The sequence below is a fragment of the Rhipicephalus sanguineus genome, chromosome 2, assembly GCF_013339695.2.
Source record: "Rhipicephalus sanguineus isolate Rsan-2018 chromosome 2, BIME_Rsan_1.4, whole genome shotgun sequence".
Taxonomy (NCBI): domain Eukaryota; kingdom Metazoa; phylum Arthropoda; class Arachnida; order Ixodida; family Ixodidae; genus Rhipicephalus; species Rhipicephalus sanguineus.
In genome coordinates, this window is record NC_051177.1 from 30,950,974 (window position 1) to 30,964,872 (window position 13,899).

Sequence of the window (13,899 nt, forward strand, 5' to 3'; positions counted from 1 at the left end):
ACATGCCAGCTGCATGCTGCTGCACAGGGGCGTAGCCAGAAATTTTTTTCGGGGGGGGGGGGGGGTTCAACCATAATTTATGTATGTTTGCGCGTGCGTTTGTATGTGTGCGTGCCTATATACGCAAGCAAAACTGAAAAATTTCGGGGGGGGGGGGTTTGAACCCCCCCCCAACCCCCCCCTTGGCTATGCCCTTGCTGCTGCACCAGCCTACCACTTACTGGTCCAACCACCTTGTGAATAAACTGTGGCCCTGGCAGCTCTTTTCCAGACCCTTCGCACGTCACCTCCATAGTATTTCATGAGAGGCTGTTTGACTAGCCTTCTTATGCAAGTCATCAGCAATACAAGCTTTCACTTTTTCATTTTTGCGGTGCTCAAGAAAAGCATGGTAAAATAAAAAAAAGTGCACAGCATAAGCACTGGCTCACCACTGCATTATATTCAAATGTTGCTGACAAACAAAAAATTTAAAAATTGTCTTGCGTAAAACGTAAGGTGGATGACCAGTGAAGCTGTCTAGCACACTCCACACAGGTGACACAGTATCTTGATAAACAGTACAAAAAGGCACAAGTTTTCATGAAGGGTACAGAACGTCTCTCTTGAATTTTGTGTATGCTTCTTTATAAAGTTTTCCATTTTAAGGAGGACAAGTCTTTTTGCCCTGACGTGTCGCCCTGTCTGGCTTGCTGCTTGTGGTCGGCATTTCGTACATGATCTTGAGGAGCCATTTGAGCAGAATGAGTCTTTTTGCCACGTTCTTCATTTTGCAACATTTTAGTGCACCTTTCGTGAGTGGAGGCGTTTACCCAATTTCTATGGCACATGCTTGCACTAGGGATTTTCTGTTCATAGAGTTACAAATAGCCTAGTTGTATGCAGCCGCGCTGTAAAAAATGTCAACTTCCAACTCTCCTGGAAAAAAATGTGTAGCAACTTTAATTATGGTTAAGGCACAGTTGGCAATCTCCATTGATCATTTTGAAACTTCTTTTATATAGCATGATGAAGTCCTTTCTGCCCCTAGCTCTCATCTGGACCTAACCCCTGCAACAATTTAGCTGCATTTTTTTTTTATTTTCTGTGGTTTTGAGGTCCTGTATCGTCGTTTAACACAGAGAACGAAGAGTAAAAAAATAAGTCAGTGCAATAAAAAAAATAGAAAAGATGTGCGCACTAAGGCGCGCTTGCGTGTGGTAGCGGCATCGCAGCCACGACGTGACTTAAATGCCGCATCGTAGACCCCGAAACCAGAACTGGTACGTGCGCGCCATGAACGAATTTTTGAGGGTTCTTTATAGCTTGCACAAATGTTTGAACCTTGGCGCAAAAAAGTCTACAAGGAAAGCACTGAATTTGCGCTACTCGCGCAGATTAATCATTGCTTCAGAGAGCGCAGTGGGCCTTCATGAGAGCGTCGATTCTGTACCAAGGGGCTTTGTTTTCTGATCACAACGGCTGTAGATTTTCTCTTGCTCTGCGCAGCCAGCACCACTCGGATGTGCCCACCGCGAAGTTGCGAAAACAGCGACGGTAGCAGAATTTAGTCGAGCTAAAGTAATCAAGTCGGCGAACCGAAACTGTGCCTGTGCGACTGAATCATAGAAACACTCAAAAAGTAGACACGCGGAAAACGCAGGTGTTACGTGCCTGTCTAGCATTTGAGCTCGTCTGCGCGCAGAGTGATGTGTGCATGGTTAGGCGCATATGTTGCGCGCGCTGTTTAATGAACTCCTCATACTTCCTGTATCTCACGTTAGCGTGATCAGCCGATAGTTCCTCACGGTAACGCGAATAAGCTTTATCGAGCAATGTTTAAGGTGCTAGTACAACCGATGTTTAGGTTATTAGTACAGGCAGTCCACGTAATGCACGATAACTTTTTCCGCTCGCACGAACCGCCGAAATGCAAGAAAAACGATGATCCTGTTGCTGGAGAAGATTCTACCATAAGTTCAACCGACTTCAGAGAGTAAGATTCGCAGCGAGTCTGCTGTCATGTATATTTCTCACTTAATTGGCGTTTATTCGCATGTGCGTGTGTTGGTGGATGTATATGGTCAATCGTTGTACCCCGTGTTGGCGCTTTGTCTCTTTTGCGACAGTGGTCATTCGACGAAAATTTGGCGTTTCCTATTTCACGTTGAACAAAGCGCGATCATGCACAGCTTGTCATGTAGTTACAGCTGTGTCTCGGCGCCTAAAGTTAAATGTTAAAAAAAAAAAAAGCGAGTTGCATTGTGGGCAATCGCGCCGTCGGTGACATTTTGTTCTTTGGCGGTGGTTCACCTCTTTTTCCAAGCTCGCTTGCTTTTAGCGCCGTTACTGCAGTACTATAGTTCTTAGAAACTGTGTATTCCAGGCATTACAGCAGTATGATTAAAGGTACGCGAACTAAAGTCCAACGCGCGAACTACCGGTACTGCAGTCGCTGCGCAAAGACCGCTGGCAAAGTCGTCTGCTACAATCTTCTGCGATCTGCGAGCGAGACTTGTCTCAAGTACGTAGCCGATCCAATGAACGTCGTGAAATTACTGCATGCAATACATCTGTTGCTGCCGTACAGTTTGGAGGCGTTAAATAAACGCCACAATTTAATAGCAAGCGTGTAGCGTGCAAGGCTGGCGTGTAAGTCACGTGTAGAGTCCACACGTGTTGTGTATCGTCGTATCGTTGGTATCGCATCGTAGCCAACGTGTCAGTTACCGTCAGTGACCTAGTAGCACCAGTGGTTGCAGCATTGCAGCGTAGTGCCGCCCGAACCGTGGAAGGTAAACACGATATGACAGTCACGTAATAGGCGCGATACGACAACGTACGGCAGCACGAGACAATCCGGTATAGATGGCTTTTCAGAAACACAACGCGCACTTTCTTGCGTGGTCGTTGAACGGGTTGGCTAGGCTTACAAATGTTCGAAGCAGCAGCGCTATGACACTCGACGTGACGTTCTTCAGCGAAGACCGGAAGAAAGCCTGCATGGATTCTTTAATGAGATCGTCGGAAGAACTCAGTCGCATGTTCCGTAACGTTCCTACGACGCTGTCGGCCGCCGTGTTGGTTCCGTTCTGCTTCAACCGCTGTGGTGAGCCCGCCGTGCTGCTGACATTAAGGTCACGGAGCCTCTCCAGACACGCCGGACTTATTAGCTTTCCCGGAGGCATCGCCGACGAATGCGACACGTCGGCCGCGGAAACGGCACTTCGAGAAACCGAAGAAGAGCTGGGGATACCGGCTGCAAACGTTGACGTGTGGGGCTCTCTGCACCCGCTCCCTTCTATGGGTTCCACAATTTCGGTCACACCCGTCGTCGGGTTTGCGAAGCCCTCAACGCCCATGTCGCTGATTGACGAACTCACGGTGAACGAAGACGAAGTGGAGAAAGTGTTTATGCCAACTTTACTAAGCTTGTGCGACCCGCGCGGTTGGGAGTACACATACTTGAAGTACCCCGGTGTACCGGACCATGCGTCGCCAGTTTTTGCCCTCAACGGTGATGAAAAAATTTGGGGACTAACTGCTAGGATATTGCATCTGTGTATGGCCTGTATTTTACCAGAACTGTACTGCAGAAATTACCCAGGGAACCTGCTAAACGTGACTGATAACGGCAGTAAGCTGTAAATACGTTCTTACTGATGTGCACGGCACGGCTTTCGTATTATGTCTAGACGTCAGCCAAAACTTTGTGCCCCGCGGTCAACAACTCTACAAACAACGAAACTGAAGCGCAAGTCGGACACTTCCGGACATACTGCGCATATCGCGCTCACAAACGTAGCACCAGAAGCAAGCGCAAAAGCGAAAGCAGATGCGAGAGTCAATAAAGGCATCGCCACAGTTTCGTACACAAGCGTAGAGTTTTTCGCTACACGTGTAGAACGTACTCATTAGCAATAAACTCCTATTTTAAAGCTTATACTTCGTCTAACGCAGCGCTGTGCGTCTCTCTACGTGCTGCGTTCGTTCCAGCAATTGTTTCTGCGCGCCCAAAACGGTTCCTTGGGCGCGTAGTGGCTCGCGCAGCCATCAACACTGTGACGAGGCCTAGTAACAGCAATGGCAAGTAAAGGATAGTAGCACTTATCGTATTTCGGACCAAATTTTACGCTGTGGTGAAGTGTTGAACGGCCGAAATGCCCGAGTTTGACTCTCCCCCGAGCAACGCCTGACGAAGAGGCCGAGAAACGCTGACGAGATGAACTTCCTTCTGGATTATCACGTGCTGTTGACCAGTGTTCCAGTGTGTAGCGCATTCGTAGATCATAATGGCGCCAAACAGTGGTTCATCTTCGTCTGGTGAACAAACGATGTGACCGCCCTCGCTCCCAGACTGAACGCGCGTACACTTGTTTGTAGTGATCATGAACTTTACCCTCTAATTCAAAACACGGGGTAAGTTTGTGAGTGGGCAAAAAGCGTGGTTGTGGTGTCCACTGTCCAAATATGGGTGAAGAGGGCGAGGGGTCCATTGCGCACTGGCCGTAGAAACTGCTTTGCCAACGTGTCAGCGTACATTTAGAGTGGCCCCTGCCTGCTGAAGCTTGTTCATTTCATCGCCGCTGTTTGTATCGTGGCTTCCGCCATGTCAAGCGTGTTCTTTATTGAGCGACGCGATAAGACGGGAGAAAGAGGGGGAGTGGGCATCGGCCGTCGTCGCAGATTCGACGTTAATGTTTTGAGCGTTGGTAAAAGCCATTGGTAGACACATTTTTTGTTTAACAGATCACTCGCTAGAGCGGGGATAAAACTTACCAATTGGGAAGCCTCAGGGGTGCGTAGGAAAACTAACAGTGGACATCGCTCCAGCGGCCTGAGCGCATTGCGCGGTATTTTTGATTACCATTAGCGGCCGCGAGGGAGCATGTCGGGTAGTGCATTTTGTTGCTCGTCGCCTTGACGTATCGTAAACGTTGTGTAGTCGATCGTCACAAATTCGAAGAAAGTGCGTCGAATGCGTTAGTGATGATCTGTGTTTTGTCTCTGAAGGGTCGACAACGACGCTGCAGTTTTGGCGGGTAGCGGCGGTGGCGGCGCCGAAGAAAAAAGCCGCCAACGCTCACGCCGCACTGCAACAACAATGTCGTCCGGAGCCAAGCAGAAGCGTTCGTCAATTGATGCTGGAAGCAGCTGTGCAGGTGGGTACGCGCGTATATTTTGCGAAGGGCAGTTAGAAGTGCGTCTCTGTTCTGTACCAGTGATGCGAGGTCATTTTCGACCGCGATCAGCTCTTTTCCGCAGCTAGCTCACGTATGACGATCACGACCCGATCCCGATCGGACGACCGTATGACAGTCGCAAAATAACGTGGGAAAGCACAAAAGCAGGGACAAAAGGTCACACGGTGCAGTGCTATCGCGTATTCTACAGTACGTTCCCGTTTCTTTGATAGTATCGCACATCATAATGAATCCAAACGGACCAGCCACCTCGTAGTGTTGTTTTATTCAATAAAATAGCTCTATATTGCGGAAAGTAACAGAAGGCATGGTAGCTGCTTTAGTAATCACATCTATGCTTGCTGCCTATTACGCCTTAAAGGGCTCTAAATTGAAATGAAATTTGAGTGGTTATGGTTAACAACGGACGGCAAGCCTTAGTGGGGATTGCTGTTGTGCATACTGCTCGGAAGCCTTTGAGGGCTCTAACCAAAGTTACATAAATGCGCGGTTATGGTGAGAGCTGTAGCAGTCGGCTAAGGATAAAAGACAGGGTGAAAGATGAAGACAGTGGTGTGTCACAGTGGCCCTGTGACACAAATGAAGTGTATCATTTTCATTACTACTTCTGGCAATGTAGAATACAGATATCGCTGCGCGAGTGGCAACGTTGAAAGCAAAGTTGTTCTAATTGTATTTAAACAAGGAAACCACTTTGATTTTAGATTAGAGCGACGGACAACAACTATTTTTGTGATCAGAAGTTACGTTTCATCATGCACACAGTGACGACAGTGGCCGGTTGTTTTGATTGGCTTGACACGACAAGCGCACGTAATATTTTGTAAGGTCCCATCTATCGTGTGCTAAAAGTTGTAAAAGTGCTTTTGACACTTTTTCAGATACAGAAGGATTTATGTCTTTAAGTATCAAAATTTGAAAAAAGTTGCGAAACAACACTAGGTGCGCTGCGCACCTGAGGCCAGTATTATATGAGACTTCCAGTATGTCTAGATAAGAGGCACGCCGTGATAGGAACCAGCCAGTGACTTCTGCGGCAGAGTGAAATGCGAAAGGGAATGTTTTTTTTCATCTGCTGAGGTTTTGAAATTTCAAGACTAAACAACTTCAGTTACAGTGTACTGTTCTTGATAATACTTTTTGCGTTCATCTCAGGATTCAACACTACACACACTCCAGGGCTACACAAGGCAGATGAAAAAACGTTGCAGGGCCCCTTTAAGGATCTTGAGGTGTTATTATAGGCCTTGCTGTTGTTTGGCTGTTGAAAATTGCTGCTGGAAAATGTATTTGCATTACCAAAAAGTAGGAGTTTCTTCCAGTGTTCAAGCGCAAACAAGTCAGCCATGTATTTTGTGCACTCGTGCGAAAACAGAAGGGCGAGCTAGTTGGTGCTGGGTATATTACAAGCGCTAAGATGACAGGGACAAGAAAGAGCACAACACGAACGCTTAATCACAACTGAAGGCTTTATTGCTTCAAAAGAAAATATATGCCTGATCCCCACCTATTACCTGTGCATGCGCACTCTTAGTCAAAGCAAAACACAGAAGATACATAGGCATGCGCTCTCCCTCCGACTATCCCCTTTCTGCGTGCAGTGTCACTTCTTTGGCAGATATGGCCAAAGATGGGTGACTGATGCAGATTGTGTTAACATGAAAAGCTTTTGCAAGTTCACATGTTGTACAATCTTGATGTTTGAACAAACTATCCATCACAGCAAACTCATGGCAATATTCATTTGCACTTGAAGCTAAAGATTAGCCTTTTACGTTGCAGGAACAACAACTGGAAGCAAACGATTGAGGAGGACGAGCGCCTGTGAGGATGACGACAGCCGGCGTGAGTATGATTATCAGATTAAAACCGCAAACAGAGTGTACTTCAAGTAATTTTTGTATGTACCGTATGCACTCGTGTAATGGCTGCAGGTTTCTTACCCCACAATTGAGGTGAGAGTCACGGATACAGCCGTTGCACTGGGAACAAGAACTTTTTTTTTGTAAAGATTTTTGGGGGGGTGCTTGCACTTTTTAAAATAAACTGCCGCACTAGCTTGTACTGGGACAAAAAAAAAAACAACAAAACACTTATTTTTTCTTTTTCGCTTAGAGGCAGACGTTGCCACATCAGTATTCGATGGCATGGAGTGAAACGTTCTTTCGCTTCATAAAGCACCGGATCCATCCATTTCTGGGTTTAGAAAGAGTAATCAGAATCAGGGTTGTCAGGTCGAAAACACAAAAAATAGCCAGGAAATTGGAAAAAGTAGCCAAAAAGTAGCCAACTTGAGCCAAAGACAGCAAAAGTAACCAAAAGTAGCCACGCATGTTTGGAAAGAACTTCGATGTTCTTACTTAAAGACTAAATGCAATATCCTTTTGGCAGAACGTTAATAAGTAGAGCACAAACCATTCAAAATCACAATTGCTGAGATTAAAGCATAAAATGTTGACTTTAGCAATCATTTCGTGCAGCATGATGAAGTTTCTAGCGTTGTAGCAAAAATGACACTCTCTTCATGCGTCTTGTTTAACGTTTTTTAAAGGATCTAGATAACCGTTTTTTCAGTATTGCAGTTCCTGGGATTGAAGCTTGAGCTGTAGTAACTTTCACAATAATTTCTTGCGTGATAACGAAGTCCGAGCAGATAATATTCTTGAGTCGCAGTCCGTACCTAATACTAAGAAATGAGAAGCTGTTCGTCGGATATCTGATTTATAATGCAATGAGTGCAGATCGTCTTAGATGCGCAGCGCCTTCAATTGTCCTGTTCCCTTCCAGTTACACGGTTTATAACCGGGTGGAGCAATAGGAGGCCTGCAAACTTAAGTGCCATGCAGATGTTTTCCTAGAGTCCCAACCACATATCCAAAGGCATTTTCTTTTGTATTTGTGTGCGAGGCCTGCTGGACTGGCAGGTTCTAAACGTGTAGTTTTTATATTCCTTTTTTCATCTCTACCGCTGACGCTTACCCCTGCTTAGGCAACTGAGCCATTCATTTAAAGTTTATTTTGTGTGTTATGTAAGTGCTCTATTCAATTTTGGGGGCAGGAAGACCGCTTTGGCCGCTATGTTTGTTACCACATACCCGAACGCCAGCGGCTGCAACGTCACCAGATATTGATAATTTGGCTCAAATCGAGAGAAGGTGAAAGTAGCCAAAAACAGCCAATATGTTTTTTCTGCCGCCATCAACCTAAAAAGAGTAACCAAATTGGCGCAAAGTAGCCAAACCTCGCAACCCTGATCGGAATACCTTGGTCTCATGCAATGTCGAGCACTTTCAGGTGGAGCACCTCTGTTGAAACTGTGCAGCCGTTGCTCCACGTCATTGTTACGTAGTGGGAAAGGAACATTCTGTGCTTGCCTCGGAAAGTGCACGTCTGGGCAGTTGTTTTTCTGAGTACACCTTCTTGTGGACACCGTTGTTGAACACAATTTTCATCACCTTCCAAACAGCAGGGCGGATCTTTGGGGAAAAAAGCTTCGGAATTCTAGCAACACACACTGCTAACCTTCAAAAATATCAGGGGCGCGGCTAATACACTGGTAATTTTTAAGTATATTTGTTGGGGTACTTTTGAAACAAAACAAAGTTCTGGGTGCAGTGTTAACATGGGTGCGGCCATTCCATGAGTGTGTACTGTTTATCTGAACGCAAAATTCTCAGTGCAGTTATATTTTTATTTGCAACACGGTGTTACGTGCTTGCTTTTTCTGTTGCATGTTCATCAGCAGTGTGCTTCACGGTCAGTGATCTTTTTAAAAAAAAGAAAGTCTGCATTACAAAGTGGCCTAGCTCATTTATGTACAGTGAAAATGGCCACCTGTCATTTCCAGAATGCAGCCACGTCACAGATTACATGCTGGTACCTCCAGTTGCATTGCACGGCAGCTCCAAAATGGGGGCTGTATGTATCACTTGCTCTGGTTGTCCCTTTAGTATGCAAAGATTTTCCGTTTATATATTTAAATATCATCTTAATAAACTAAAACTGCTTCGAGGCCTCTTTATAGCTGATGTAGTAGGGATGTCACAAGTATTATCATTATCCTCTTACATTGTCTGTTTATCTTGATAATGTGTTCTCTAATTATGTGTTTGTGCTGTTGTGATCCCCTGTAATGGTGTTTGGCAAGCTGCAAATGTCAGCTTTTATCTGTCACTCCTCTCTGTATTTTATACGATAGATGCAGTGTTGTAGGCGTTACAGAAGAAAAAGCAACTGAATACGTTACTCGTTATGCTAACAAAAAAGGAGCGCATTTCCGCCCTACGTGGCCTACGAAAAAAAAGCGCGTTATCATTACCGTTACCAAAAAAAGTAACGCGCGTTACTTCTGCCGTTACTCCAGGGTCAAAAATCTGTATCAGTGCGTCTTCGCTGCTGGAACTCACAGTAACAATCTTGTAAAGCACATATTTATGTTTCACGTAAAAGTTCTAGTCCGGACAATTATTTTACGTGAAATATTGATTTAATGAGAATACTTTGCAAAAGTATACTGGACCCAGCAATACTATAGTGGCCTATGAAGTTCCCTGTAGAGTTACATGTGATGGCTTTTAACTCTGTCGCACGTGGTAAAGCCATTTTTCTGTCTACATTAAGAACAAAAAGATTTCATTGTCAACTCTCTGCAAAGAAAACTTCACTCAATCTCAACAAATTTACTGCAATTCTGACGGTGTGCTTCTGCTAAGAAGACATATGCCCAAATATTGTAGTCATAAAGAAATGCTTTGGCAGCTTAGTTCCACGGAAAGATATTTGAACAAGTATACAATTTTCCCCTTACCCTGTATGACTTCCTAAAGAATTACGAGTGTTTATGTGAAGGTGATCAAGGTCAGCCTCGTTCGGTGAAAAATTCGGTAACTATAGAAACGTATACCCGCAGCAGCTAAAGAAAGAAGCAAATTTCATTTTGAAAAGACAGTTGATAACCAACGCTAGAGTATTGTAGGGAGAACTTTCTAATAACAACAACGTGTTGTAAAATTTAAGCAACAGCTGCATTTCAAAGCTCTCATTGGACAGCTTGTCTCGCTTCTTAATGGATAAGTCCGCAACTATGCTAAATAGGCACTCGACAGAAGCAGTGGATGTTATTCTAACGCCTGGCAGGCCGCCAGCAGTCTGCCTCTGCAACAAAAGAACGTCGGGGGGGAGCTCTGCATAAGTGGCGAGGCAAAGGAGTTTTGCGTAAAACTCCAGGGATAATTGGAATAAATAGTAATGAGCAACATGAGACCTTACGTTACTGAAAAATGTTAACGTAAGTATGTAACCGTTACAGGTTTGAAATGGTAACAAGTACGTTACTAAGTTACCGAAAAAAGTAACGCGTTACCGGTAACGCCATTACTTGTAACGCGTTACCGCCAGCACTAGATAGATGAAATAAAAATTATTAACTACTGGCAGAACTTTAATATATAAACAGGTACTTTACCTTAGTATGGAGACAGAGGAGGGTGAAGCTTAACAAAATGTCTTCTCTTAGTATTTCAGAATGCTTGGGCATATTGCTGTTCACCTGAGCCTTCTTGAACGTATTCGGCTTCGCTTCCAACTTGTGCGTTTGATGCGAATGCCTCGTGCCTGTTTCAGTGTCTTCATCCAAGGCCAAGCTGCCACCATTGCCTTTGCCGCCCATGTCAAAGATCTACAACAGCTCTTACCGGAGCAACAAGCCTGCTGAGGTAAGCTGTGTGCGAAACCACATGTTCGACAATGCTATGTCCCCCAACCTCAGCTTTTGTCACTGTCGCACAACGATTGTGTTAGTATTTCCATTGGGTGGCATCAAGTGAACTTCTCATTTTCTCGCGTGCGGTCGCACAATAAAAACAAATGTCACTGAAGAATGATGACTGAATTTTTTTTTTTGAACATACTGCAGGCTTTTCACGGCCCATGCAGGAGTGGATACAAGAATACAAACTAAACATCGAAAGAAAATACATAACGAAATAACAAGAAAGTGCAATGCCAACAGATCACAATTCAAACTCGACACACTGTATTATGTTCATAAAAGATTGAATGGTGTTACAGCACACAATATTGTTATCTAGTTGATTCCAATGATGGATAGCTGACGGAAAAAGGGAATGTTTGTGAGCGTTAACACGACTGAAAGGTTGGTGGATTGACTGGGAATGGTTCAGTCACAATGAGTGTTTAGGCGGGTCTAGCAGGTAATGAGATCGTGATATACGGTATTGACCATGATATAAATGGTAAAGAAATTTTAGTCGCGAGATAATTCTGCGATGCCAAAGAGTGGCATGATTGTGGCATTGTGTATTGTAACTTTTTGAGGAGGTGGAGAGGCTAAGAAAACGCTGCATTTAACACGCTTATATTTATACACTGGAACCCCGATTATACGACTTTGAGGCTACCACGCAAAACCGCTGTATAATCCGGGCATTGTATAATCGAAAAACTAAAAATATTGGCAGTGGCAGTCAGCTTTGCCCCAAAAAAAAAAAATAGGAACAGACCCCCTCAATAGCCCATGACAAGACCCTGAGGTTCTCCAAGGATGGTAGATTAAGTTATTTTTGAAAATGGCAGCTAATGGCAGCATTACTTAATTAAATGAGGTGTGAGCGAGCCATTATGCTTAACTTTAAGATATCGAATCCAACGTGCATCTTTCTCCCGGCAAATCGAGCCTGAAAAGTGCCTGCACGTAAAAACGAAACCGAAACCGCATTGGCAACAGCCTCCCGTGAGAAGAGTCAGACACAGTGTCATCGCAATCACATAATGGCGACAGAGCACGAGTTTGCGTAGGATGCTTTCGTGCGCGACTGAGCTGTGCACATCATATTTGTTCCCTTGTGAAGTGCAACTGGTGATGTCCCGCTGTTATCATGAACGTCCACGTCAAGCGAAAGTTATTTCGCACTGTAAAAATAGCTGCGTCGCGTCCTTTTGCGTGCTCAAGGCCTGCGACTGCGAGTGTACGTTGACCAGGAAAAGTTTCCACGGACCGAAAACGTGAAAATATCTGGATCTCAAAGACAAGCTTTACGGCCAGTTGGAGCTTCTCCGTGTACTAGAGAGAACTTGTCTAGGTAACGACCCTGGATATGCATGCGATCGAGGCGTATCCTGAAGCGATCTTAAGCCAGGGAAACTGGATCACAGAAGCGCATGAACTGCCTGGAGAATAAATTTTACATTCTAAGAAGGCATACTGTCTCACTCTCTACTTTTCTAACCAACGACCTAGGGGAACTTAAGTTCTTATTTTGCACTCGGGAATATTTTTGTCGCCGTCCGATTCGAATAAAGAAGGTGGTGTTTTCTCTCGGACGGAATCTAAAAGTCGTCGTAAGATGCGCGATCGGCATAAAATTGCGTTGTATAACCAAGGTTTTAAATACATTATTTCTATGGGGGTTTTGCCGGGACCAAACCGATTCGTCGTAAAATGCGGGTCGTCGCAAAACCAGGGGACGGATAATCGAGGTTCCACTGTAATAACGTACTCCAAAATATGTTAGTGGCAGTTTTATACAAGCGCCTGCACAACTTGGACCAAGTCAAGCGAAACGAGAAACAACATGGCTGTTGATATAGCCATGGCCGCGAGGGTGACCCTAGCGCCGCTCTGACACGAGACACACGTGGAGGAAGCCTTGCTCGGTCATTGGCTGCGTGCCGATGACGTAACAGCTGACGTTATGTTACATTGCCGAAGTGCGCATAGTCATGACAACGGGCTACGCCTGCCCCTCTTGGCTGTCGAGAACGGTGGGAAGGCCGAGCGAGAAACTGAAACCAGCTGAAGCGTGTTATATACCCTGTAACTTCCTCATTACAGCACTTATTTACAAAATTCTCGTGGCAGCATGTTCACATCGTACAAGTGCGCAGTTATCACTGCATCCCACATTTTAGATCGCGGTGTTGTTTACTGGCCCTTTAAGGGTCTTTGACTTTTGATTGTGCGTGGCTGCAGCTCTTCCGGAAGGATCTCATCAGTGCCATGAAGCTGCCCGACAGTGAGCCACTGGATGCAGATGACTATTGGTTCATCTCGGACGGATGGAAGCAAGAGTGGGAACGAGGAGTGCAGGTGCCCGTTAACCCAGGGCATCTGCCCGAACCCACAGTGAAGTGAGTGGTCACGTCGCAGTGTAGTTCTGTTGCGTTCTGGCTCGCACGTTTTTCCAAAGCACCCCATTAAGAATGACCGCATAGAACCAAGCGGTAATTAAGCCAACTATAGCACTGAAAAATACTTGCTGTTTTAATTGAAATGTACAGTTGATAAAGGAAGTGAAATTAAACAGAAACAATCTGCCATTTTGGAGAGCCGAACCCAGAGAAAGAGATTTAACTTGAATGAAGGACCCCAGTGCGGCTTCCTTTATCCTCTGCATTGTGTGAGCGATCTATCATTGAGCTACGGCGATGAGAAAAGGAAAATGCTGGAAGGTCGAGTAGGTCAGACGATTGATCTCTCTCAACCACTGAAATAAAGTTGCGGAGTTCTAAACTATGTTTAGTAGCCCACAGATATGGGTGACTTGTTTTCTATTTCGACCATTTTCGTTATCATTTCGACATTTTACGACAAGCTACAAATAATTTCTCTCATGGTCTTCTTGGCTTCATTGTCGGTCGGCTTTGTGTAGACGTGAGAAGCACGACATGCCCTTCCCATGATGGAGATATGGCTGCA

The 13,899-nt window shown here is 45.1% G+C and overlaps 3 protein-coding genes across 4 annotated transcripts in view; 2 read left to right on the plus strand and 1 right to left on the minus strand.

The window, feature by feature from the left end:
* Nucleotides 1-13,899, minus strand: part of LOC119382646 (cyclic pyranopterin monophosphate synthase) — a 227,438-nt gene that overhangs the window by 35,080 nt on the left and 178,459 nt on the right. The gene's annotated exons all lie outside the window — the stretch shown is intronic.
* On the plus strand, nucleotides 2,602-3,922 carry LOC119382652 (mitochondrial coenzyme A diphosphatase NUDT8). The gene has a single exon (XM_037650450.2). The coding sequence runs from the start codon at nucleotides 2,848-2,850 to the stop codon at nucleotides 3,625-3,627; it is 780 nt and encodes a 259-aa protein (XP_037506378.1). The 5' UTR covers nucleotides 2,602-2,847; the 3' UTR covers nucleotides 3,628-3,922.
* LOC119382648 (PHD finger protein rhinoceros) overlaps nucleotides 4,100-13,899 on the plus strand; it is a 49,085-nt gene continuing 39,285 nt past the window's right edge. Inside the window, exons 1-5 of one of the 2 annotated variants that reach the window (XM_037650447.2) lie at nucleotides 4,100-4,398; nucleotides 4,993-5,141; nucleotides 6,966-7,028; nucleotides 10,806-10,897; nucleotides 13,174-13,331. In XM_037650447.2, coding sequence (XP_037506375.1) covers nucleotides 5,084-5,141; nucleotides 6,966-7,028; nucleotides 10,806-10,897; nucleotides 13,174-13,331 — 371 coding nt within the window. In that variant the 5' untranslated portion in view covers nucleotides 4,100-4,398; nucleotides 4,993-5,083. The remainder of the gene's footprint in view (nucleotides 4,399-4,992; nucleotides 5,142-6,965; nucleotides 7,029-10,805; nucleotides 10,898-13,173; nucleotides 13,332-13,899) is intronic. The other variant, XM_049412281.1, reaches the window with a different exon arrangement.

Coding starts and splice junctions, on each gene's coding strand:
- LOC119382652 (XM_037650450.2), top strand. CDS start 2,848: ATGGCTTTTCAGAAACACAACGCGCACTTTCTTGCGTGGTCGTTGAAC.